The sequence below is a fragment of the Lissotriton vulgaris genome, chromosome 7 (assembly GCF_964263255.1).
Source record: "Lissotriton vulgaris chromosome 7, aLisVul1.2, whole genome shotgun sequence".
NCBI classification, from domain to species: domain Eukaryota; kingdom Metazoa; phylum Chordata; class Amphibia; order Caudata; family Salamandridae; genus Lissotriton; species Lissotriton vulgaris.
The window spans coordinates 1678800261-1678827272 of NC_141695.1; the positions used below are offsets into that span (position 1 = coordinate 1678800261).

Genomic DNA, 27012 nt, shown 5'->3' on the forward strand with positions numbered 1-27012 from the left:
GGAGAGGAGAGTGGGACAAATTGGTTTCAATCCCCAAGAAAGCTCAGCTTTTGCTAGTTCTATTGGTACCGACAGCGTTTATTCCGAGAGGGGCGTTTACGCCGACGTTCTCCACAGACGCCGCTGTTGCGCTACAGAGTCTGAGGCCGCTTTATTGCTATAATGACCGTATTGTTTTTTAACACGTCTCTGTTCGCTTTACTAGTTGTTAAGAAATAATTTAGTCTTCTCTCAACCTTTAAAGTAATTTCTTCACGTGTTTCCTATTTAAGTTCTATTTAAAAACTGTAAAAATAGCGTATTTCGCTCCGTTTCACGTTTTTACAAAATTTTTACTGCCATGCTGGCTACGCAGGTAAAATATGAGGCAGGGGGCAAACCCACATAAGCGCCCATATATTTTTCCACAAATTCTTTTCACCTACCAGCTCTAGTATGGTAAAACGTAAACAAGTGGACAGGATTGTTCCCATGAAAGGTGGAAACCTTAGCTACCATATCCCCTATTTATTCACAGCGCTATATAAACACGCAAATAAATAAAATAAATAAATAGCGCTGAAAGGCTGCGGCACAAGCACTTAGTGATGACTTACCATTGCTTTGGTACCAGTGTAGGCATACGCTGTGGCTATAAGGCGCCTGCACATGACAGGGGCTCACTTGTAATGTAAAGGAGAGAACCCTGCGCAGGCTCTAAAGACAACTCCAACAGAGGCCTGATATTTGTAGTTCTTGTTGGCATCCTACAAATGAACTTTGTTCGCGATCCCATGGCCACCCAGGGCCTTACACCAGTGTCGGTGCAAGGACAGACCTCTTGGAGCGCCCTGGAGACACAAACCTCAGGCGCTACACTCTAGAAAAAGTGAACATCTTTATCAGGCAGGCAAGAATAAAGAGCACTACGCTGCTTTTTCACTCTAAATGAAAAGGAGTTCTTTAAGAAATTCCAGGGAAAAAACTTTTGACAAAAACGTAAACATATTCAAAGACTCCTATGGCCTGACTCACAAAGGTAACTTACACTTTTGAACAAATTTACTACTTTTCTGTATTTAGAAACTCCGAGTCCACATTTACTAAAAAAGTATAAGTTACATGTCGCTATCCCGTGCCACAAAGGGCTAACTCTTGTGTGGGTGGGTGACATCTCTCCCAAAATCCCTCTCTAACCCCACTTACTCAGTGCTTAATTTGTAAAATATGAAGTGCAGGTGCTGAAAAATTTGTCGGAGGCCACACCCACTTTTCAGGCTCCGCCCACTCTCTACACTGGCTCCACCCACTTGATTGGCTCCACCCACATCTTCAAGTGGCGCTTCACATGAGCACCAGCTCCATTACAGACGGACGGGACACATTCATTTTTAGGCACAGTGAGATTGGGTGATCATTTGCGTGCCCAGAATCACATGATGTGTAGGCCTCCCGCCAGGCTCGAACCTGGTTCTCCAGCTTGAAGATGTAAGTAATGGGACAGATTCTGTCTGCATCGCTTGTTGCACTGTTCCTGCTGCTTCCTAGTGGCCCAGGGGAGCATTTCCTAGCACCATCACAATTGTATTATTGAGTGCACTAATATTTGTGATTGGATGTCTGTTTCGGGGTAGGGGATTCAGCTTATGATGTGGGTTTGGATGACCTCAGCCTGAGTTGATGGCTCAGTCATTGGCTACTGTATCTTCTACTTGATGGATGAAAGCAATGTCAAAACAAAACTAAAGGATCCATTTTTTGCATGTTTTTAGATCTTGCTAGAGACAGATTTAGTGCTCTGGGGGGAGTACTCATGCACCTGCCGAACTCACCTATCACACCTACAGCATGGACAGGATGACAGTCCAGCAAAGCCATCTAATGCACCTCTACACACCGCCAAATGCACTTTGCCGTGTGTTTTTGCAAGGTCACTGATAGACTGGGTACATATACGGTAAACTTCTTTTGATAGAAAACATGACTTTTCGTTAGAAAGCGCAGATATTAAAATGAAAAAGAGCTAGCGCTACTAACTTCTAGAACGGGAGCTGTGCAGCGCACCAGCCTCTTGGGTACCACTGGTAGGAGAGCTGTTTGAGATCTTCTCAATGTCAACAACAGCTTAAGACACCCTTTCATTCCCTGAGGGCAGCACCTGCGACAGACTACAAACACTGCCATTTGAGGTGACAAGTGGATCCCGCTTAAAATAAACAATCACTGCCAATATTCGACCCTTTTATATTATACGCTCTGAGACTGAATGTTCTCATCTTCATCCCAAATCACCTAAATGATAGCTGATTAATGTTTTAATAATGTGCTAACGATCACAGCACAGTGTAAGCAGACATTCATAAAAATACGAGATGCATTCTGGCAATTGCAATTGAATTCTACTTGAGCCTTCAACTGAAGCACACATCAAGTTTAAAAACCCAAGTTAATAAAAATGTGTTTTACCTTGTTCTTCTAAAATCCAATTTGACATCTTTTTGTCACCAGAAGTAACAACAGCCTTCCGTTGTTTTCGGAACCTAAACGAAAGTAAGGTCGGGGGCCTGTTCTTGTCTCTGCTGCAGGGGAGGCCTCTCCTCTCTCTGCACTTAGTGCGGTCTTCGTGACATCACACTGGACAGCCTGGCCTGTCATAGGTGTTCCATCCACAGGACTCTGCTGCTGCTGGGAAGATGCAGGCCTAATGCTGATTGTCACAACTAATGCAGAGGAGTCATTCTCAAGTTTCCCAGGTTTATCCGTGATGTGCTGCTCCAGTCCACGTTTTTTCCCTTGAATTCTGGGACTTGTAGTCCTGTTTATTTCAGTATAACACAGGACTGCACGTCCCGTAAATCAGAGGAAAAAACCTGGACTGGAGAAGCACATCACACATGGAAACTCGGCAGCTACACGGAATTCTTACAACCTGCTAAACTAGCACACAAAGCAGGAAAGATCTGGACTGTATTACCGGAGGTGCCCTGGGCTTCCTCAGGGATGGAATCGATCCCGTAGGGCATGAAGGGTAGTGCGCTAGTGTCACATTTGATTTGTATAACGCGGTAATAGAGGACAGGCCTGCAGTGATGAAGGCACAGCAGCATGGGACAGAGAACTGCAGAGCCCCTTGACAGACGAGGGGGGGGGGGCTGTGCTCAAGTCCAAGAAGTGGGCAGCAATGCCAGATTTAAACTGGCACACTTCAGTTCCATTCACTGCACATGCCTGCACCCACTACAGTACAATGAATAGACCCCAATAGAACCTATAGATGCCCAAGACGTGCTGAACAAGAGGCCTCAGACCTACACATGACGTGTAGAATACTGAGGGGTTCTTGGGATGCTGCAGTGACAAAACAGGTGACCCACATCAATCTCCAGACAGTGATACAGCACGGCCTAGTGGGCATTGGGGCTAAACCCAGACAGGGATATATGCATCATAAATTTGCAAAATTAGCCTCACTTTTGGCGATTCATTGGCGGTCAAATATAGGGCCTCCTATTAAAAACAAGCATTGGAAATGCAATAGGGCTCGCATTAGGAAAGTTTGAGCTATTGGTTATATAAATGTTTTTTTTTTTTTATTTATGTGTTATTTTTTCAAATAGTTAAATTAATAGCTTTGTCATTTACAATGCCAATAGTTATAACTTTCGCAAATGTGACACCAATAGCATTTGTAATGCAACATGTTTCGTATTTACGTGACTTAGATGTATTGATATTACAAATAACAATGCTTTTAATTTCCTTAAATAATTAATACTTAAATAATTTATATAATTTGTAATGGCAGAGGGGGAGATGTGTAGAGGGAGATCCTTATTTGACTGAAACTAGACAAAGCAAAGTGCAAGCCATGTTTTCATCACTTGCCTTGATATACAGAGCGATGCTTTCTTTCAGAGGGAACCACTGCTGCAATCTTGGTATGTGATGGGTTACTTTTAACCAAACGTTTGAGCTTTATGGCGGGATACAGCAGGCGCGGTGCGTCCATTGGGGCGTAGGGGAGTAGCCCCACTAAGCTCCATGGACCCACCGCATCGTAACTAATATACAAATGCTAACATTAAAATAATTGCGCTACCCGCCGGCCGGGAATCCGGGAGACTCCCGACTTTCCCGGAGTGCGCGCGCGGGGGGGATTTTGGGGATGGCTGGGCCTGCTGCGCAAGTGTATTTTTGGGCAGAAACTAGCCAGCGCATGCGCAGATTGTTTACCCTGTGCAGTTCCCCTTAGAGAGAGGACCAGGGGGCGGGCCGCAGCCCCCGGGGTTAAACAGGGCGACTGGGCGAGCAGTCATGGTGCCCCCCCAGCCAATCCGATTGGCTGGTCAATACTAAAGCCCGGGTCCTGCAAGGAGTGCTGGACGCAGAATTAGTTGTTTCTTTAATCAATAGTCTAATCTGTAAGCAAATGCAATTTAATATATTGCTTTTGGCCACGTACATATGTCAAAGGTCGTCTGCGTAGAAATTTGACCAGTAGCGAATAGACAGCTATTTTGGACCTAGACGCACTTCCTTGGCACGGTTCTCTTTACCCTTTCAGACACACATTAACTCCGCAAGCTGAAATGACTTGAGATAGTTCAGTGTGTTAAAGCATCTGCTGCAGAAATGTGTGCGTCTATTCCAGGTCACCCGTTTATTTCACGGCACGAAGTTGTAAAAATGTATACATGACTTTGGTATGAATATGTACCATCAAAACTGCAGGGCCACACCAAAGGGGAGAGGATGTGGTCTGACGGTTAGCGCGGCCAACTTGGGTGCTGTGAAACCAGGTTCGAGCCTCTTATCGAGCCATCAAAATTTATACATTGCTTTGGTGTTAAATAAATAGATGTTTTAAAAAACACATAAAAATGATGTTCCGACTAAGGTGTGAAATTGGTGTCGAATAAATACATGTTTTAAAAACAGTTAATATTAATCATGTATCATTGGTGCTGGAGTACAAGGTTCGAGACTGGTATTGAACACTGACAAGCTGTGTGCAAGTTATATGGTCATAAAAATACATGAATGATGGAGGGATGCAGGGTGGGTGCATTAATGATTATTGGGTGGGTGGATGGGTGCATGGATGGATGCATGCATGATGGGTGGATGCATGAATGAATGATGTATGGATGCAGGATGGGTGGATGAATGATGTATGGATGGATGCATGCATGATGGGTGGATGCATGATGGATGGGTGGATGCATGAATGAATGATGTATGGATGCAGGATGGGTGGGTGGATGGATGGGTGGATGCATGAATGAATGATGTATGGATGCAGGATGGGTGGGTGGATGGATGGGTGGATGCATGAATGATGGATGCATGCATGATGGGTGGATGCATGATGGATGGGTGGATGCATGAATGAATGATGTATGGATGCAGGATGGGTGGGTGGATGGATGGGTGGATGCATGAATGAATGATGTATGGATGCAGGATGGGTGGGTGAATGGATGGGTGGATGCATGAATGAATGATGTATGGATGCAGGATGGGTGGGTGGGTGGATGGATGGGTGGATGCATGAATGAATGATGTATGGATGCAGGATGGGTGGGTGGGTGGATGAGTGGATGCATGAATGATGTATGGATGGATGCATGCATGATGGGTGGATGCATGATGGATGGATGGGTGGATGCATGAATAATTGATATATAGATGCAGGATGGATGGGTGGGTGAATGGATGGGTGAATGCATGAATGATGTATGGATGGATGCAAGGTGGTGCGGGCTCGCTCGCGGTGCAATATGCAAATTAGTTTACGCCTCACCACTTTCAAATGTCACCAGCCGCCCCTGGGATACAGTATGCTTGGAGCTTTATGGTGGGGTACAGTACTGATGTTAGGGAGTCAAGGGCGCCCTGTTGGATGAAAGTGCTGGACGAATAAGATAACTACAGTACAAAGATGAAGTGTGCAAACATCACAGTATGTAACGTGCTTGGTGCTTTAACAGATCGTAAACTCCTTGATTAAAAAAAGCTAAGTGCATTCAGTGCGTTAGTGGTCCCAATACCCCGCCCCCATCTGGAGAAGTAATATGACGCTGCTGGCGCTGGCGCTGGCCAACCCCGCGTCTAACAAGGTGTGGGAAAGCAAATGGCTTGCAAATACAGGGAAGCAGATAAAAAGTTAAGTAAAGCAGTAAGGCGAAGAATCTGGGAAGGAAGCGGCATAGTCCACCATAATTTTAAACTCGGGGCAGACAAGCCCTCCATTATGTGAGGAGTCTCAAAGGGACACACACTCGAATCCAGAACAAGAGAAAACAAGCAGCCGGGGGCGGTAAACTCCTTGGGTAAACAAGAGCAGTGTGGCGTGGAAATGGTGCTAAGAAGTGTGTTTGCAGCCAGCATCCTTTTAAATTGTCTGCTAGAAAGTTCCCAAGCCCTTCCTTAAAGAATGCCGTCCCTCGAAGTACGTGTCTGCTGCGTAGTAATAGACCGGGTTGCTCTATAGAAGTGATGTGCCTGCCGCGCGCCCTCGAGCATAATAAAATCTACTGCTTTTTCCTCTATCCCGCAGATTGTACTCTGAAGCGGGTTTGTACACAAATAACAGTTTGTTTGGGGAATAATGGGTGTTGCACAGCTAACGGAGAGGTATGTCCTGCCTCGTGTCTCAGTGGTAGTTGGAAATATTATTGTTGTAATGCAATATGTGTTGTCTTTCCGAATCTCCTATCCGTACTCGACCTTTGATCCGCCTGTGCTTGAAAGCTGATGATACGCACACATTAAAATTACCTCTCAAGTTTCAACATGCTTTCACTGTTATAAATAGGCGTTCAAAAACCAACGAGGGAGGAAGGGTGACGAGACACATGGGGAGCAGCAGGCCGAGCAGTGAATAATATGGGGAGGAGAAATGCCGGCCTGAGGCAGAGCACACGCTGAGAAGCTTGTTGGGAGGGGGGCTGGGCTGACTTTGATGTGGTAATGCGAGGCAGGCAGGCAGGCGGCTGGTGGCATTGTGCACGCGCTTTTTAGGGCTTGCGCTTGCGCAATGACCTAAAAAGCACATGCACTTGAAGGAATCGCCAGTGGAATCGCCAGTGGTGGTTAAACACTGGATAAGCCGTAATAGAGCTTCGCCAGCGATGCGCAGAAGCGCATCAGCAGGCGAGCCCTAAAAAAGACCAAAAATGTCTTGGAATGGGCACTGGCGGAAGAACTGCGATTGAAAGTGGTTAGAAGAGAAGACTGGGCAGGAGGACGACCCGGGGAGAAGACGGACATGTTGATTCCAGGGTGGATGACCTTGCCTCAGATAGGAAGGGTCTATTCTAGGGCCCGAGAACAGGGGTCCTAACTTGTGCTGGAGATATAAACAAACCCTGTACTGCTGGCTAAAAGACTAGTGATAAGAACCCTGCACGCACCTGGGGGGCGCTGGGGGGGTGGGGACGCTTGCTTGCATTGACTATCTATGGATATGCATCGCTGCCACATACTGTCACCTTCCCTAGTGCATGGGCCAGTTGGTTTACTAATGATCTATGTTGTTCATATGTCTGCTGACATTCTTCTAATTAAAGATGTTTAAAAGATGTAGCATTTAACTGGTGGGTGCACTTGAGATGTCATCTTTCATCTGTTCCCTTAAGCTGCCAGTGCCAAGCACTGTGATGTTCGACTGTGCCACTCCACCATACTCGAGGTGCATAGGGGGGGGGGTTAAATATTATAGAACAGAAAACTTCTCACAGCCGGTCCGCGCCACCTCTGCTCCCCTTGGCGCCTTCACGAACGGCACTGGAGTGGACTGGCAGCCTCAGCCCTGTGCGATGGAAGGAGTCACTGCCGCAGCCGAATCTTCAAATATCAAACAGGATATAGAAGCTGCACCCTTGTGTTGCCCCTCTTCTTACAGTGGTTGCTCCCGGGGCTTGTACGGGCAGTCCGGTGGCATTGTGGCAGACATGGTTAAGGACTGAAGGAGCATGCCGTGACCCACTGTATTATTTATTTTCAAATGCTCTCTCTCTAGAAAGGAAAATCAAATGCCCGCTTTTTCCGCTATCAGAGTGACGTCAGGACGTCAGGATCACTGTAGGGGCAGGAAGCACCAGCGCCAGCGGAGAGGCGGGGGCGGAAGTTAGAGAGTGGGGGGAGGAGGTGCTTTTTGGAGAAGGCTGACCTGCTCTGGGGGCTGCGCAGCTTTTCAAGCAGGTCAGGAGAATACGCCGGGGAGATCAATGTATTTTCCATCATCATCAGCCTGAGGCAGGAGAATTATGAGGCACTGCTCAGCTGTTCTCTTTCGGGCAGTTCCTCCCAGAGTGGCGAAATGTGCCTCAGACTCGTGTGAACTTAAGAGAGGCAACACGTCACCCCCCCCCGGCAGTAAACTAACACTAAGTCAACGAGCCCTGCCCCGCAGTCAAGAGTAAACTAACACTAAGCCAAGGAGCGCGGACCAGTGCACGAGTCACGACTTACAGTGGAGACTTTCATTTACACAGCTGACTGACTTTAATCAATGCCGCGGCCGCCGTGACATAGACACGGCCCTCATAATTAGGTGCCGGCAAGCCCAGGCTCAAATTAAGCACTGCACTTACTGCTACCTAATCCCGTCCCTTTTATAGGAAATCTGCCCCTTTAAGCCACTTTCCTGTGTCCTTCTCAATTTACTACTAAAATGTATACTCACATATGCGGAGACTTCGAGTTGGGTTTCGGAACTCTGCACACATAACTATAAGTAATCTGCACGGGTAAACCCTTTACGTAGTTATGTTGCAAACAGATCTATTTCAGCAATATCTCCATACCTTAAAATGTGGTCTACTTCTTGCCTTGCCGGAGAGCATGCTCCGATAGTCTGTTTTTATCTCCTGTTCCCCCACCAGGCGAACTGGTGTCAGACCAACTCCTCAGTCTGCAGCCCAAGAAAAAAAGTCTACTGTCTATTTGCATGGATTTGGGTTCTACGTCCCATGGTCTATCAACATAAAACACTGCTGCTGTGATGTCTGCACATCTTCTTGCTTGTTCTGAATCTAGAGTAAGAAAGCCCTCAATGTTTGGTGTATTTTTCTAAAATCTAAGGAAGTTGACGTCTAGCATCTTTTCATGTGGGGAGCGTAGAGCAATTGTTTCCATGTCGCTTAGATGAGCCTCGCCAGCCCAGTAACAGAACGTCTCGAGTCACTTCACTTAAAGACACAGAGGGGAAAATTGCTCTCCCTTGAAAGATGGAGGACAACTAATATCGTCAGAGTCCAACAGAGGGAGAAGCACTCTGCCAGTGATCGGACTACATAATTGATTCCATTGATGTTGAGCCCACTGTAATTGTCTCATTTGCAATGTCTCTCAAGGAACAAGGAAAATGCAGTCCCAAGAGTTAGAAAAAAAAACTAGTGGACACAGTTAGTGAATGTGGCCCATCTTCTTTCCCACAAACATGTTCCGAGGCCCTCGCTGCCCAGTACTGTCCAATATATAGCAGATGTTGAAAGAAAATAGGGGATGATTTCTCCCAGTTGGGGATAACCCCCAAGGGCACCTTTATCAAGCAGTCAGCTAGGTAGGAATACACCTGCTTATAACGGTGGACAGCACCACTGCCATTAACTTTGTGAAGACTCTGAGGGCTCAACACGTGACAAATGCAAACCTACAAACTTCTAGCAAGTATTCTTCATCGGTATATTTGGGGTACCCTATGGGGTTCAAAACCGGTGATTGAAAAAAGGTATCCTGCAAATCCAGAGACACCTCCATGTCTTGCACATGAATGGCTTGCAGGATCTGAAATGGTGTGATCACCTTGAACTTCTCGGGTTTTGAGAAACTTGTTGCGGTATCGGATATCTATGACTGGATCTAAACAACACAATATCTTGGGAACAAAAAACATCTGGAGTAGCAACCCAGAACGGTTGCTGATTTGGTTCCTCTGTCTAGGATACCTTCCTGCAGAAAGAAATGTATTGTTTTCTTATGTTTGTGTGTGCGTGGGGTAGGTGATCGAAAAAGTGAATGAAGGTCTCCTACGAAAAAAGTAGAGTTACTCGATAATATACACAGAACGTGTTGGCCTCAGATTATCTTCAAACCCATTACAAAGGATGCCAATCTATCGTGGCCATAATGCTGACGTTCTGAGAAGCAAAGATCGATTTTACTGCGGTGGGTAGGTATGAAAGGAGGAGCCGCAACAGAGGTGGGAGAGCTAATTGTGGAGATGGATGTGCAGCAGCACCAACATTCATGCCAGAGGGATTACACATTGAAATCACCATCATGGTCTCCTGCAAGGCCTCAATAAGATGCACTTGTCAAAGGAAATATCACATGTGAAACAGCCTTGAGGATGGCCACTAGCTGTGAAGAGGAATCAGCCTGATACCTGGACTTTCTGTGCCTCCTCTCTATGTGAAGAGGAGATTGAGCATTTCTGCTTTCAATTCATTTGTGGTGGTGCCAACCGGAGAATTGTTTCTGGAAGGGAAGCATGATTTTGTAGATGTCCTTGCCTACATCAACTTCAGCTTCCTATTTCCAACGGCCTTATCATCCACTTGTGAGCATTAAAAGCACAAGGAAACCACAAGACATTAACCACAGCACTTTCAGTGTGGGCCCATAATAGACATGTTTTCCGCACTCTGCACATGGTTTAAAGACTTAGGATTTAAAGGATAAACAATGTGTAGGTCAAGCCCAAAATATGCAAAAAAAATTGAAAACCCTGAAGAAAGAAAACAAAGAATACTTAGAGGGCCAAGATCCTGCATCTGTAAAGGCACTGAAAAAAGGAACTGATAAAATTGGCCCGTGTTTCCCAATGTGGACCCACTGTGCTACTTCTGGTGAAGTGAGCGACTCCAAAACCAAACTTGCCCGGTCCATCACTGCACTAGTGACTCGCTAGGACTGACAATATTTCTGAATCTAGTTCAGCACTTGTAAAGAAGGTACATACAAGGAAATCGAGGGTATCCATTTAAAGCCGTTTTATTAGCTGAGTCAAGCTCCTGTGCCTGGTGAAGTAGTGGTCATTAACAATAAAAGGCCACTGGAGAATCAAATTGAAACAAATCTGCCAATGGCCCACTTTTTAGGTCGGGAATAGTTAAAAAAAAAATCTTTAGGAATCACTAAGTGGTCACTTTAGGATAAATCAAAAAGGCTTCCTGCTAGGAGAGGTCACAGACCTCCAGGACTTCATGCTTTGTCTTCTCACCAAGGGCCACTCTCCCTCAAACAGTAAAGTTCTGCCCCAAAATGGTTTCATCCAGTCCTGTCCCACCATGGAACAGGCACCTCAAAGTATCATGAAACAAAGGAGCAGAAATGCAAAAACCAATCCTTACCTCCACATCCTGTTTGTTGGCAAGAACCAGAATGGGAACGCCCTCCAACACGTCACTTGAAATCATTTTCTCTGTCAGAGAAAAAGACAGTAAGTAAATGAGAAGCATTGAAAGATGCAAAATTCCAAAATTAATCACCTGTAAGTTACACAGAGCAATCCACTTCCAGAGCCTGTGCTTGTCTATTTCATTTAGTCAGTTTGCAAGTAGCCACACATTTGGCAGAGAAGAGAAAGGAATCACAGAGAGTTACAGCAATTTGATCAGGATCACCGAATAATACTCAAGTGAAGAACTTGGTGAATAAAATTAGGGCTCCTTGTTTTTTTTCGAATTTGGGAATTCAACCACTGGACCACACGTACACTTTCACGATAGGACCATCTTCAGAAGCACACACAGAAACAAAAGTTAACCCAGCTGCATCCCATGCATATTACTTGAACACAAAAAACAGAAGTGCTGGCTCACCAAACGCTCTCTTAGATTCAGACAGACGATCCTCATCCGTCGAGTCGATGACGTAAATCACACCATGTGATTCAGCATAATACTGAAAGGCAAGAAAAACATTAAGGAACAACATATTTGCTGCCAATCACTGCCAGAGTCTCTTAATTGAAAAGGTGAAGTACTGAGCAGTCTTCTATCGACTGATACAAGAGGGGCAGTGGAAGGCTCCCATTAATGCATTGTGTGACACAGTTTGGAGAATACCATGGATGAAAAGAGATGTTCAATGTCACCATTATTCATTATTGTAGGAACTGTTCCTTAGCATGAATAATAAAGTCAACAGACCGGCTACATCTTTGAGAGCGTTCGGACCTAGTGGTCTACAATAGCATTATTACAGGCTGGTCCTAATTTCTGAGCCTATAAAGTGTTGCTAGTGTTTTGGAAAGTGACCAGAACTTACTTGTGAGATTCTAAACTCCAAGTCAGTAAGTCATCTGGATCCAATCTACAAAAAGTGTTTGAAACTTGATTCAGCCAGTTAGAGAATAATTGCCCTACATGAAACTGAAAGCAAAATCTATGCCCACCTTATTCGTCTCATTTGCTGGAATTGATCAATTGGATGTGCAAATTTTACAGAAACAACAAGACTTTTGAAAAAATTTCAGTCTATTGATAATCAAATGGTTTTGCCCCAAGTCATATATATGTATTCACGTATACATGTGTCAGCTATTCGGTAGCCTTTAATAAGACCAGTCACCACCATTTATGGGGAAGGTAACTGGGGATAGGCCTGGACACAGGCTTAATAACACTCCTAAACATATTGCATTTAGATACATGGGTCAACGTTTGAGGGTGGTACATATAGCAATGGAATGGAACCAAATAAGGTCCAAAAACAAGGTTGCGTTCTACCCCCTTGACCTCTATACCTTACCTTGTCAAGAGAGTTTTTACAACTCCTTCCGCCTAGGTTACGTAATTTTTGTTTCAGGATAATGATGGGCACTGTTGACTTGGTGAAATGAAATCAACCAGGGCATGGTCTTGGTCATGGTCCGTCACAAGCCACGGGTGAGCTGTGCTTGTGACGGAACGGTTCTGTCACGGCCCGCTCGCCGCGCCTGCGCGGCGCTGATTTTGCGCCTGCGCTGACGCTTTAATGGGCGGGCGGGTTCGTGACGGAACCGTTCTGTCACAAGCACAGCTCACCCGCGAGCGGTGACGGAGCGGTTCCGTCACTAGTATGGAGCCGCCGCGCGGCCGCCCCACCCCCTTAGCGCTGCGGCGGAATAGCCGCCGCAGCGAAGGGGTTAATGTCAGCTTGACTGACAACCTGAATGAGACTAAGATCTTAAGTTTGGAGAGAAGAAATGCAACTTTCTATGGCCTATTAATGGAAGAAAAATTCAACGTGTTAAAAGTGATGCCTATTTGGGAGAGGTTTTCAACTCGTCACTGAACCCCACAGGAGAGAGACTGAACCAAATTGTCAGCGGTTGCAGGTGCACTATGCATTACTAGATCAGCTACATTTGGAAAAAGCTTTTTGCGGATAGACTACATCATTCTTCATGAAAGGATTTCTCTTGTGACCATGTAGTAGCCCTAGAAATCAAATAGGTTTCAATAATAATTGGGAGGGGAGACAACTTCTCGGAACCTCTGGTACAAACCTTTGAAAAACAATTTTAAATTACTGGATTTTCAGTTGCCTGTGAACAGGTAGCTTGTCTTAACTTGCGTCCAATCATTACATTTAATGTAAACTATGATTGGAGCTCAGAAATAATGTATAGATCCTTTTCATCCACATGTTGAACTATGGTTTATGAACTGCCAAAATCTACATAGTATTTATTAGTTTATGACCTCATGGTACGGTATTAACCTGAATATGAAAACTGCCAGCTCTGTAAATTGGGCAGGGAAATGGGGATTCAAATTATTTGTACCTGCCCACGACTGACTGATTTACGAATGCAATATTTAAGTTATGATCTGCGGACTACCCCTGTGAAAACTGAAGCAGAGGCTAATGCATTTATTGAGGCGGATATGACAGGGTGTGCTCTGCTTTATTGAGTTATTTGAACTTTTCGGTAAAGAGAATAGAACAGTCATGTTTGACGTGTTACTCACTTCCTTAGTTTTCAGGATGTTCGACAGGAGCATTTCAAATTATGCACTGTGAATGAGGACTGTTTTTAGTTTCTACCAGTAGGGTCGCCAAAAGTGCCATTTTAGAATAATGTTTTAGTAATGTTCGGACACCCACCTCAGGCAACACCCACCTCAAAGACTAATCACAACTCTTGTCAGGGTGAATCCTCCAAGTCACTAAATGAATTTGAGCTAAACACACTGGTAGCTATGGCACAGAGCAGAATGTTAACTTGGGGCAAGTCAAAACTACCACAAACTAAAAATCCCAAACTGAATTAGAATAGAGTAAAATGTAATAAACAAAGTGACATGATAAAGAAAAAGAAATCAAATAAGGAGAACTGGAGATATTTAAAAAAAGTTTTACATAGAAATAGCACCACAAAGTGCAAAGCGGCAATGACAGTAAATGGTCACAGTATACCGGGACCTAGTTGTGGTTTAAGGCAAACTGCGATGGAGCCCTTGTCAGATACAACAAGTGGATTGAGCCCGGTGAAAAGTATGGAAGTCCAAGTTAAAAAAAAATCCAAGTTCTAATTCAGAAATGGACTTTGACACTTTTTTCAGTCAGTTGATAATCCCATCTGTACGTGTTGAAGCTGAATCTGTAGTTGCTGCCATTGAACCGCAGGTTAGTCCTGCTGATTCTCTAGAGCTTTACAATTTTTGCTTGAAAAAACTTCTGCGTCCCAAAGTGGAAAATGACTTTGGGAAGGGAAGAGCTCTATCGGTGGGACAAAGCTGACATTCACTCTACCTCTATGGTATTGCCACTCAGTAACTTTCGCAGTGGGTAACGCTGAGGCTCTGGAGCAAATTATTTTAATGTTTCCAAACTATGTTCTGGTGGCAAAACAACCACATGAGTACACTTCTAGGGCCTGCAGGACCTCAGGGGAGGGCACTTAGAGCCTCTCTGAGTATCAGGAGGAGCCAACAGCAAGGTCCAGTTAAAGTCCAGTAGCCACTGGACACTTCAGGAAAAAGGCCACTTGAAGCTTGTTGTGCAAGGAGAGACTGTGGCTGGCTGGTCTGATTGCGTCCCCGGACTGTCTGAGATGCGGCCAGGAGGTGGGCACCTTAATCTACACGGTATGGGACTGTAGCGTCTTGATCAGGTTCTGGAACGGGGTGTGGGACTGTCTGAGGTGTTGGGATGGGAACTTCCCCGTACTCCACCGTTAGGCCTCTTACATGTACTAGAAGGGGTGGGGGGGAAACGTATACAAAAGACATCTATTGTTGCTGGGCCTCACCATTGCCAAGAGAGATGTGGCTAAGGCTTGGAAAGATTCCCGGGCCCCTTCAGTGCTGGAGTATGTGTGTACACTGTTACGTAAGTGAGAGTTCCTTCAGGTATGAGACGATATCGTGCAGAGGGTTGGGGAGGGGTCCAGGAGGGCGGAGTTGGCAGTCGGGGGGGGGGGGTTAGGGGGTGGGGAGGGTGTAGAGCGGGATGATGTTACGGCTATTCGCTGTTTTCAATAATGTATAGATTGCCAATAATCTGATGCTGTCAACTTGTTTGCAGTTTTCTCCGGAACGCGGAGGGCTGTGCCATGTGTGCAATCTATCCATAAAATTTGTTTTGGAAAAAAAAAAACACAGATTGGTCAAACGAGACTAAAGGTTCCACTGTTCACTATTTCTATAATGTTTTTTAGGGTTACTCTAAGCAAAGCAGTTAGCTCCATTTGAGGAGTGAAACAGACTATATTGGTACTGAGACAATCACATGCTCGTGGAGAACATTAGACATCTTTGACACTATCCATACTCTTGGATAAAAGGGATTGTAATAACTCGCCTAAAATTGCTTGGTCCCCTAGTTATAATGGGATTTGCTCAAAAGTGGCCTAGCAATCACTTTTTTCAGGCTCTGATACACAGCTCTCTCTGATACACAAATCGAATATCTGTCTTAGAGACAGAATGGGGGTGTGAGGTTACAACAGGCTACCCACACACCTATAAGGTTTGCAGTGGCGGCTGGTGGATTTTGAAAGTGCGAATACAGCAGGTCGTAAACTGGATCCTGTGTCTGGCTGGTGGCAAATGCAGGGCCATCAATAAGGCAGTGACATCTGTGATCAGTGAGTTTACATATCAGACATACACTTATACACAACATAGTCACAAAGTCCTGATTTACATGCGAATGCTCAGCTTTACAGCTTCTTAAGCTTCACACTAGTTATAGTTTTCTTCTAGAAATTTTGAGGTTGCAAGAAGAAATGTTTGACAATTCTCAAATCTATACAAAAAAATCACTAGACACCATGTAGTATAACAAGACAGAACATAGCACTCAACAAAGCATATGAACACATCACAGCTCAATACAATATCACAATTCAAGGGACACTACTGCATCACATCATTGCTCACTGCAACCCATCACAACATCAGAGCTCAAGGCAACTTGTAACATCATAAGACACATCACACCACCAAAGAGCAGCTCGTCACAGTATCAGGATGTACTGTTTCAGGCTCCATTATGTTTTTATAAGATTCACAATCATAGTAAGTACTGTACAACAAAACTCACTAGTAAATCAACATGTCGAGGTAATGCAAAGCAAAACTCAGAATCTATAGTACCATCAAAATATTATTGTTCGTTATTATTTAGCGCACAAAAGTATATACTTGGAATGCTTCCACACTACTAAAAACGTAGCGAAACAGCTCGTCACACTTGAAAGCCATTCACACAAAGGTTGACTGGTCACCCTTCAGCTGATTATGTGTAATCTGGAACTAATGTGGTCAAACCTCTGCCCAGTGTTAACATGTTGAAAAAATGACAACAGTATGAAGTAATACCATCAGATAATGTGCCACATAATTTGCCTTTTCTTGGCAGATAGTTTAGTCAACCCAGCCGCATTATTTAGCCCTTCCCTGTTGCATAATTCCAGTGCCCTTGAATATAGCTGATTAAGGTGGGAATACCCTGTTCTATGTCCCAAAAAAACCTTGCTAATTGTGTGCAGTTCTCAGTTGTTACCTCCTAGTCCTTTCTTACACACACTGTTGAAGGAAATCGTAACACGTTATTACAATTCATATTCAATTTTCCTTCATATTTTTATCCTGGATCAGTTCGGCAGAGAAAGCAGATTACAGGCTGTTAAAACAGAAATCTCCGGCTGAGACAGCAGCATTTGGCATCAAACCCCCTAGCTCGGGGAGGAGCCAAGATGGCCGACAGGACGGACGTGTAGGCTCCCAGCTCCGCGAGCCTCTTCTTCCCACGCCGGTATCCTGCCACCAATCCTGAAAACTGCCGCGGCGCCACGACCGCATGAGTGCGCAGATCTCGACCGCGTTCCTCCGAGGTCTCTACTGGCCGTGTGGACGAAGATACGGTAGCGAGAGCCGCCCGCCATTGGTATCCTCCTGGGCTCCGCTTTGCTGGCCGCAGCGAGACGACGGTGCCCCGGTGGACTGACACGGGGGACACTGCAACTCCCGCCGGAATTGCTGCTGGTGGCGTGGATTGACGAGGTCATTGCTACTTACTCGGGGGCTCTCCAGGCTTGGATGCGGTGGGCGCTGGCGAGACGGGACCCCTACCCCCTTTGTTCTCTGGAGTGACTCGGCTGGAGGGCTGGCTCAGCTCCGGCTGGCGGCGCCGCCTGCGCCGGGGGCCGCCTTCCGACTAGCGGCGAGGGGTCGCCTGCGGTTTGCCTCTCTGCCCTGTGATCTGCTCCCATGCCGGCGCCCTCGCCTGCTGCATTTAGAATTTTGAACGTTCTTTCCCCCCACCCCTTGCTTCTGGACTGCGGCAGTGAAGATGGCGGTCCCGAGAGCAGGGGAGACGATCGCTTCTTTATCCCCGGGTTGTCCTGCCTTGCCTGCACTACCCTGTTACTGTCCACCGGGGACACCGACCCAAATGCCATATTGTGTGGCTCCGCAGCGGGCCCCGACGCGTATGGATGTTCTGGTGGCTCTCGAGGCTCTTGGCTCCGCATGTCGGCGGGTAACCTGTGAGTTGAGCCGCAAGTTTGAGGAGGCGATATCTGTACCGGGACGCCAGCTGTCTGACACTATCCCTGGTCCGGTTACTATGTGTCAGCAGTTGCCCGCCACGGAGCTGATGGTTCTTGGAGACAGTGTTGCTGCCTTGCCTATCGCCGCGAGGGAAGATACTTTGTTTCTCTCCGCCCTGCATTCTGATGCTCAGCCTCCGCCATTACTGTTTCCACCTGGTCTTTTGTCGTCCCGGCTGATGGACTTCCTTGCCGCTCCTGCAACTGGAACTTCATCCTTTCCCCAGTCGGTGGTACTCCTTCCCGAATGTGTTGAGAAGCCCCCCCTTCTTATCAGTCATCCCCTTGTAGACCGGGATCCTGTACTTCTTTCTTCCAGGTTTTCTCCTCGTCGGGGACGGCCATCTTGTCCCTTTGTTCTGCCTTCGGCATGGTTCCCGCGGTGGCCATTTTCGGAGGGACTGCAACGCTCAGGCCAGGGGTGATGTATCTTTGTACTGACTTTGTTTGCCTGGCTGCCAGATATCGGGACCCTCGTTCTATTTTGGAACTTTTGACGACGCTTTGTTCTGACCGGCATGGGGTTGTACTTGGTGGGCACAGCTGATGATTTCTGCTTGAAGGATGGGGTTCGGCGTGCGGGCGGGCCTGGTGTAGGTGCAGAAAGGGGGATCCCTGCTGTGGTTTTCTTCACTTGCTTGGTTGCATTTTGGATCGTGTCATTCTTTGATGTAATGGGAGGTTACTGGGTTGCTTGTTTTGTGTTGCATCAGATATGGTCTCTGGCGGGTCGTGATTGTCAGGTGGGAGATTAGGTGTGGGCTGGGAGCCCGGGTAATAATGTTTTTGGCCCTCCTCCGGGCTCCTGTACTATGGGAGTGGGATTGGATTCTCTTCTCTTACTCTCATACTTCAGTCACTATCGCGTTTCCTTTTTCTCCCCTTTTTCTTTCTTAATCTAAATTTCGGGTTTATTGGGCGACAGACACACTGCTGGGGGGGGGGGGTAGGCCGTAGCCTCTGCATGCGTGTAGGGTGGTGGGTTGGGGGATGGGTTTTCTTATTTTCGGTTTCTATGGTGCCTTGTTTTTCCTTTTTATGATTTCTCTCTTTCTTCCTGCCTTGGGCCTGTGTCGGGACTGGGGGCGGGTGGCCGGGGGTGCACACCAGATGGTTTACTGATCCTGATACCCCTGTTGGCCGTACTTGACCCCTGTGCTGCCTGCGGAACCTTGATTTCTATGTCACTATCAGTCTGGTGGACATGTCGCCACCGTTGTGTTTTACTCCAGCACGGGCCCTGCCTTATTATTTCCTTATTTTATCTTGTGTTTTACATTGAAACAGTAATGTTGGACTTTAATTGCTGCGGACAAAAAAACCTTTGAAAATTAACCTCACAGCTCCTGTGGCGCGGTATCACGTTAATTAATGGTGTAACTTTTTGATGTCAGCCTGTGTTCATTACGCGCTACCGTGTCCTTGTATTGTTTGCGACAGTGCTGCTACAGTCTCTTTCGTGGCCGGCCCGTGGGTTGTAGGCCCGTATATGTACTTCTGCAAATGCACAATAAAGGTTTTCCAAAAATAAAAAAAAAAATAAAAATAAAAAACCCCTAGCTCCTCCGGCAATAACCCAACAAGGGATCAATCAGAAAAGTAGCATCAGAAATCTTTCTCATAATCTCATTGACATAACCCTGATGTATAGTTTGATATTGCATCAGATTCTTGTTCTGCAGAGACAGCCTTGCAGGTGTCAGGTTTTCTTCTTTCTTCTTCGGAGAAGTGTGGCTCACCGGTTAGAGGAGGCAGACCCAGAAGCAGAGGTCGGCCCGGGACCAGGGTTCAATTCCCGACGCGGCAGGGTTTGGAGCCCAAATGTCCACGGACCTGATAATTCTCGCTTCGGTGCCTACTTGAATCAGGGGTTCACGCTTTGCAACTCTGGGCAATAGCTTGCTCAATCTCCACTACGGCCCCTGCGGCGGGATGCCTGGCTTTTACCTTGGGGGTGCCCAGCTAGGCTATCCCACAGGGAAAAACCAGGACGGGTTCTCAAAGCAAGCGCCGAGATACCCTTTGTGGTGATACGTGCGCTATATAAGAAACTACATTAACTACATTACCATTTATTTTATGTCTTGATGGATGGCCACATGCCTTTGTGGACTAAGAGGTTATTGCTGATGAAACTGCGTTCATGAGGCTGTCACATTTGATTGATACTTGAAACAAATCCATTTGAATGTAGGCCACACCAGGGCTTAAAAGTGGGTGGCTGCCTCCTTAGTACCATTTTGGGCAACAACACCTATGTGTGTTTCAAATGAATCACTGTTTTTTGCTCTTCTAGGTCTCAGTAAGAAAACAACAGTGAGATTACGGAAATTTCCCACACGAAGGAGATCAGTGGTGCGTGCAGTGTGCAGTGACTGCCGGAAGCAAACAACATGCTTCATTACTTTATACACCTTCACACCACATGTCAGGGAAACAAACTTTCAGAGCCTGGTTGTGGGCACATAAAGAACAACATGGGGGTTCAATTGAGCTGATAATGCGGTGCAGCTTCCTTGATGTGACTGGCGCACAAACCACCAGCTGTTGTTTTACTCCAGGAGAATGCCTAAATTATGACTAAGTTAAGACATTTTTCCTCCAAAAGACATTTCTAACTATTTACCTAGCAATGCCGCGCTGTTCCATAGCTCTGAGCAGTTATAAGGTAAACTAAATGGTACCAGGGCGAGAGAGCTGGAGTTTCCCACTGAATAGTACTATAATGACCTGCCAAAGGGCCTGATCACTGTAATTGTAGGAGAAAAGGTGTATTGGGAAATAAGTAATGGAACGTCTCACCTGTGTATTGCACTGGCAGTAACAGCCCCTGGCAAACGCACCTGCACTAGAGCATTCTGGGACAAGCAAAGAAGGCATTGAGCTTTCAGAAGCAGGTCACTTTTGATCTGTGCCGGGATTTTGAAAACAAATTTATGCACAGCGAAGGCACCAACTTTATGCCCTTATGGGTTTCATTTTTCATCCATGTTTAAAACTTAAGCAGCGTGATAACATTTTAAACATTTGCTCTTTTCTTAGGGGGTGTGAATCTGAGTTACTACAAATTTAATGTGGATTAATAACAACCAAACACTTTTAATTTCTTGCAAAATAGCACAAAATGTGTTTTACATGTGCAATTTAGAGATGGCTTTGGGGCGCTTTTAATTTCCTGAACACACTACACTTTGCTGCCACTGTGCTCTCTCGGTGTTGACAGGATTCGATAGAACGGCAAGAAGGGACCAGCAATGAAAAATATGGCCTAACGAAAAATAGATGCGGATCAGATTCGTTCATTGATACTTTTATTAAGCAGAGCTGCTTCGCCCGTGCAGATAACGTGTCTGCGCCACCACTTCAATGTTATTCGTTCAGCCAGCCCATAAACCATAGCTATAATTTAGCCTAAATGTCCTAATCATAAAACTCTTTCCCCTTTCGAGGGACAAGGCAAATCAGTCTTGAGCGAACTTCTATTTGGAAGCCAGCGATGAAAAAACATAAATAAATATGCCTTCATTTGTCAGAGGATTTCTATTAGAAAATCTGAGTGACAATCAATGCAGTTTTAGCACCAGGAACAGAATAGTCGCACATTCTATGCCACTGTAGAGGGTCCATTACAACCCATTCCCTTTTCTAAATACTGAAAAAACTATCTATGTCAATGCTTTTGAAGAAAGTTCTTGTTAAAGCCCTTGTGGAAAATCCAATTGACAAGTTACAAATGGGTTCTCCTGACTCACCTGTGGCATATGGGTTTAATAATGTTTCACTGCATGTGCCCATTGTAAAAAAAAAAAAAAAAACAGTATGGAAATTCTACTTGTTAATAATAAAAAGCTGAAACCAATAGGCACCTTTAGACATCAACTAATTAGACAAATATTGACATTACAAATCATCTCTAATCTGCAACCTCTATCACCTGGGATTTCCACCAAGGGTGCTCTATACATACAACCATATTATCAGCGCTTTAAATGGGACGGTACTCACCGGTACGGAGTACCAACACTTCTCCGTGTTCTCCCATTGAGTACCGGGACTTCTCCTTGTGTTAAGAGAGTACCGGTACTCCCAGTGGCATGCTGTGGTCAGTTTCTGGGTTATGGGCGTATGACGGTTAATGACGTGCATCCCGGCGCTAGGTTGCGACTGCAGCCATACACTCGGAGCCGGCATTTGTTAAGATAGCGCCTTAGACAGAGAGAAATTTGGCGCCCTTGCTGATAGAGACTGAAATCAGGCAGCAGGGGATCCAAACACCTCGGGACCTTCCCAGCTCACCTAAATCACAGATAGCTTAACTGCCTCACGGTGATGGGTCTGTTGGTGTGTGTGTCAGCAGGGGGGAAGACGGTGAAAGGAGAGCGAAGAAATGGGCAATGAGGTGTTAAAACATTGCCCAAAAGTCTAATCATAAAGAATTAAGAGAACTCTAATCTGGCAAGTCAGACAGAGGCAGGGACATGAACAAGGCGGTTGCAAGATGACAGGGGTTCTGCTGCTGGTATTGCCTTAATGCGCACAGCTCCGTGCGTCCCTTGGAATACTGTCGCCATGGGCCTGTGCCCAGCTCGCCCACGCTACAGGCCGGCCCTGCTCACACCCTGACAGCGCGACAGGACAGGAAGACACGTGTGGCTTGACAGCTAGATCTCTCCATGTTGGAACTGTTGCGCTTTCAGTTATAGGGAAAGGTTGCAGGCTGGAATACACTCGCAATTGTCTGTCAGAGCGCCTAACGTCTTTCGGCCAAGTTCGGCTTGGGTATGCAGGGCACATTGGTCTATTTTTGCAGTTATATATAGCGCAAACTTGGCAGGAGGGCATAAAAGTGCTTTACATGAGAAGCACAAGTTCTACATGAACTCATAATTTGTTTTTATGGCACAGGTGAAATCCCAGGGTGGACTCAACATCCTGTGATCCAGGGCAAATCACTTAAATCTCAATGTGCCATAAAAAAAAGTCTGCTTTTGCGAAAGTTCTGCTTCTCACATTAAAGCCCTCGGGCTAAGTTCACGCTGTATTTAATTACAACAATCACCAATTACACCTTGCAGCTATGAATTCGAGTCTGCAGTGGTCTTCAGAAGTACTCATGACTGCGCAGACTCGAGGTCTCTGCTTCCCGCCTGACAAACCATTTCCCAACTCGTCACAGGGCAGACCCCTGTGACGAAATGGGAAAGGGTGGGGTAACCACTCCCTCCACTCCCTGACTGACGTGCAGCTCCGGAGTTACAGGGCTTAAGAATAAAACGCCCGGGTCTAATTTTGCACGCACGTCTTCAGGGGGTGGAGACTGGTCTTTTAGCAATGTATTTGCCGAGCTGATGACCTCACAACCCTCAGGGCTGTGGGGTCCTCCGACCGGCAAATACATTAGGTTGTAGCCCAGCCCACAGGCAGCGCCAGCACTTTCAGGAAATAGTTTTCACTGACTGGCAAGCTGCAAGCAGTGTGTGCACAGTGTTTTTTTTTAACCTAACTCGAAGAGAATGGATCGTGGCTGACCGAGGTGAAAGTAAAGGGGGCGGAGCCCCGACGCCCTTAGCCAGAAACCGCCACTGAAGGTTTGGCACTAGCTAGCCGATATAGCATACCCAAAATTACAATTTCTTCAATTATGCATTTAATTTATTTTGAGTTATTGGCAGTCTCACCTTATCCCAAAGGGATTGCAGCTCTTCTTGCCCTCCCAGATCCCAAAACATGAGTCTTGCTTTGCCCATGTCAATTGTGCCAACTGAAAGACAAAAGAATAAAAACCTTTAACAAGAGCAGCAGATGGTACCACAAACATACCACTGCTTTAATAGACATTAGTGAAAAGAAAGGATATAAAATGCAGATAAACATATTTTCACAATTCACCTCCTTTCTAACATGAATAAACTTTCCTACTGAAGTAACAGAAAGACCTAACCGCCAAAGCCATATATAAGCCCTAACTTGCAGCTTTGCTCCTTTTCATATCAGTCGTCCGCAAAAATACTTGGTCTTCCAATGAACTGATGCAAAAGAGGCATGATAGTGACCTTCAAATCTGACCTTTGATATTTTATACCATGGAGCAGACAACTCTTTTCTTCTACATTATTACTGAAAACCATCCCCCATAGTTACTTGACCAATATAGAGCTTTATTAATGCAGTGGAATCCAACATGTTGCCCATCCTACATATGCTATCAATGGGACACAGCATATCTTGAATCCTTGTTTCACTTATAATATATGCAAAACAGAGTGGTCCCTAGGTTTGTTTCTATGATACTTAAAGGTTATGGCCTGCATTAAATACATAGCCTGTCAATGTAAACAAGGAAATCAGTTATTCGCACTAAACACAAATTCCCAGATCAGAGATTTGATTGCAAAATATAAATGCACTTATTAATATAAGATAAAGATGCCCAAAGTTGATGGTTCAGCGTTCATGCGGTTCACGCTGTGAAGAGAGAAAAGTGTAGTAGTGGAACAGGAAAAAAATACAAAATGTTTGGATGGAAATTAACAGCTAACAAGTTCAAGATCATAAAGTGATCATTAAAATCCAGTGTAAAGCAAAATTTGTTAGTGATTCAACCCTGCCTATTAAGACAAATTGAGTTTTTTATCAGAACACAGGCCAGGAGACAATTAGAGTAGCAATAACTTCTCGGTTGAGAAGACCTTGTAACATCAATAACATTAGGGAAGAAAACATAAATCACACCAGAGGTCAGTAAATACAGCAAGTGCAGTGGAAAATGCATCTATGTTTAATAATTGATAAGAGTGGAGACCAAACAGACTGCCATCTCCGACAGCAGTTCAAGCAACATTTCTGCATTTTCAAGAATTTTTGTCATAAGGCATCTTCGGAGTTTCCAGTACTATAACCACACACAACCCTGTCAACACACCTCTCCTGTGAGAGACGATGCACTGGGGTTCCACTAATAGGAACCCGCTACAGCTAGGTCAACTGTCCTAACACATGAAGCAGTCTTCTGCATGGTAGAAACGCACAGTCAAAATTCTCTATACATATTGAAGCATTCGAAGCCTACTATGCTCAGAAATGTGGGCCACAACAAGTAGACTCATTTGCACCTATCAGCCAAGCTGGTATTCCAATACTTGAGACAACTGAAAAAGGCTCCAATGAACTGCCGGACGGAGTATTTCACTTTAGGTCTTGGAGTTATAGAACAATGCGTTTATCAGTACAACTTAGTCAACTCTCTGAGGCCTTCGGAATGTCTTCAAACACTTACTGTTTAGCCCAACGGTGGTAGTGATTTTGGATAAACTCATCCCCTTATAGTTGCGATTAAATCGTGTTTTTGTCTGCTCCAGGAACGTCTGAGGGGAGAGCGGGAAGACTTCAGAAAATGATCACAAAGATAAGGTGGTTTAAGCAGCATAGACGTTTTCAAACACTACCCAATGGCTGTTCTCTCAGAGCACATATGTGCTATGACATACATCTAAGAATAAGTATTAACACAGGTTCATAAAAATGGGCCAGAAGATGCTAAAGAGAATATATTGTAATTGCAGCCACATTAATCAATACATATGTTTCCTGACAAGGGACAGAAAGAAGGACATGGAGAAATACTACCACACTTATACATTTGTGAATGTCCTTTATGTCAAAATCATTTCCAGTAATCTTTTTTATCCATGATACCAATGCAGACAGCATAGCCTGAGAGCAGGCACGTGTATCTGGGTCTCCGGGTTCTTGCAGGCTGCACAGACCAAAACTGAACTTCGTAACTGGTGCGAGACCACAATTAATAAATTGTATCAGTTAGTGATAAATTGACATGACACTCCATTGTTGATCTACATTAAATGATTTCGAAGGAAGGAACTACATTAAAGGACAGCTTTCTATGTTTCTTGTCTATCTCGATGGTGATAAGACACCACATAGTATCAGCGATCTTCTGCAGTCTCAGAATCCATGGCAATGGAATGCATCTCAAAGTATCCTCCACGTGTTGTGGATTCACTGTAGGGAGATCTCAGATGACTAATGCTGCAGGTCTTCTAAATAAGCCAGAAAATGGATTCTGGATCTGGAATTGCAACAAAAGCATTACTTTTGTTTAATTATGATTTACAGCTTCTGGCAGACATTAGCTCTTATGCATAAAGCAAGTCATGTCAGGGCATATGCAAATATCAACTTTCTAAAGGACACATGCTGACCTGCTACAAATGTGTTTACTTAACACCAAGCACCAGTGGTCTTCCCAGGGATAAGAGGGAGGTGATCATCATCTAAAAGGTCGACAACTGAAGTCCAGTGGCAACCCACCATCTAGGTGCAATCACCACAGCATTCCCATAAACTGCACCACCCCTCACCCATCATGACCAGGCACAAGTGCATCCAACATTCATACAGCTCACAGAGTCATAGAGGTGTCATAGTTACAATGGACGGAAAATACTTTACTAAGGGTATGTATCCCAACTCAACAAAAGGTGACACAAATCTTTATTCACACTTTCTGACAAGGAGGCTGCCTCCACTATGAAAGTTGGGGGCACTCTTCAGTTGCACCTCAGTACATGGAACACTCCCCAAGGAATCACGATACAAGTTTCTGAGACCATGATATAGTATCAAGGCAAGGCACCGGGGGGGGGGGGTAATGTGCCTGAGAATTCCAACCCTACGTTTCCCCAAACTGCAAGACACCAATAAGGGGCAAGGCAGGTTATTGTCACAATAAGAAAGATCTGTGATTTAAGAAAATATAAGAGGGAAGAACTGAGACGGACTGGCTAGGCAATATAAAAAAAAAAAATAAAAAAAAAAAAAGAAGAAGAAGGACACTATTCAAGCTGACAAAACAAAAAAAAAAAGGTAATGCTTTAATTTCCACAGGCAAACCTGCTAGTGCAAATAATGAATGTAAGAAAAGTAATACGATAGAAATGTAACCTTTCATTCTATGT

General features: G+C 45.2%; 1 protein-coding gene across 4 annotated transcripts in view; it reads right to left on the reverse strand.

Moving 5' to 3' along the window:
* ARFRP1 (ARF related protein 1) overlaps positions 1-27012 on the reverse strand; it is a 301101-nt gene that overhangs the window by 24622 nt on the left and 249467 nt on the right. For all 4 annotated transcript variants that reach the window (XM_086932755.1, XM_086932758.1, XM_086932756.1 and 1 more), the window contains 4 exons: positions 25311-25398; positions 23713-23795; positions 11811-11892; positions 11340-11410 (listed from right to left, as the gene is read on the reverse strand). In XM_086932755.1, the coding sequence (XP_086788881.1) occupies positions 11340-11410; positions 11811-11892; positions 23713-23795; positions 25311-25398 (324 nt within the window). The remainder of the gene's footprint in view (positions 1-11339; positions 11411-11810; positions 11893-23712; positions 23796-25310; positions 25399-27012) is intronic.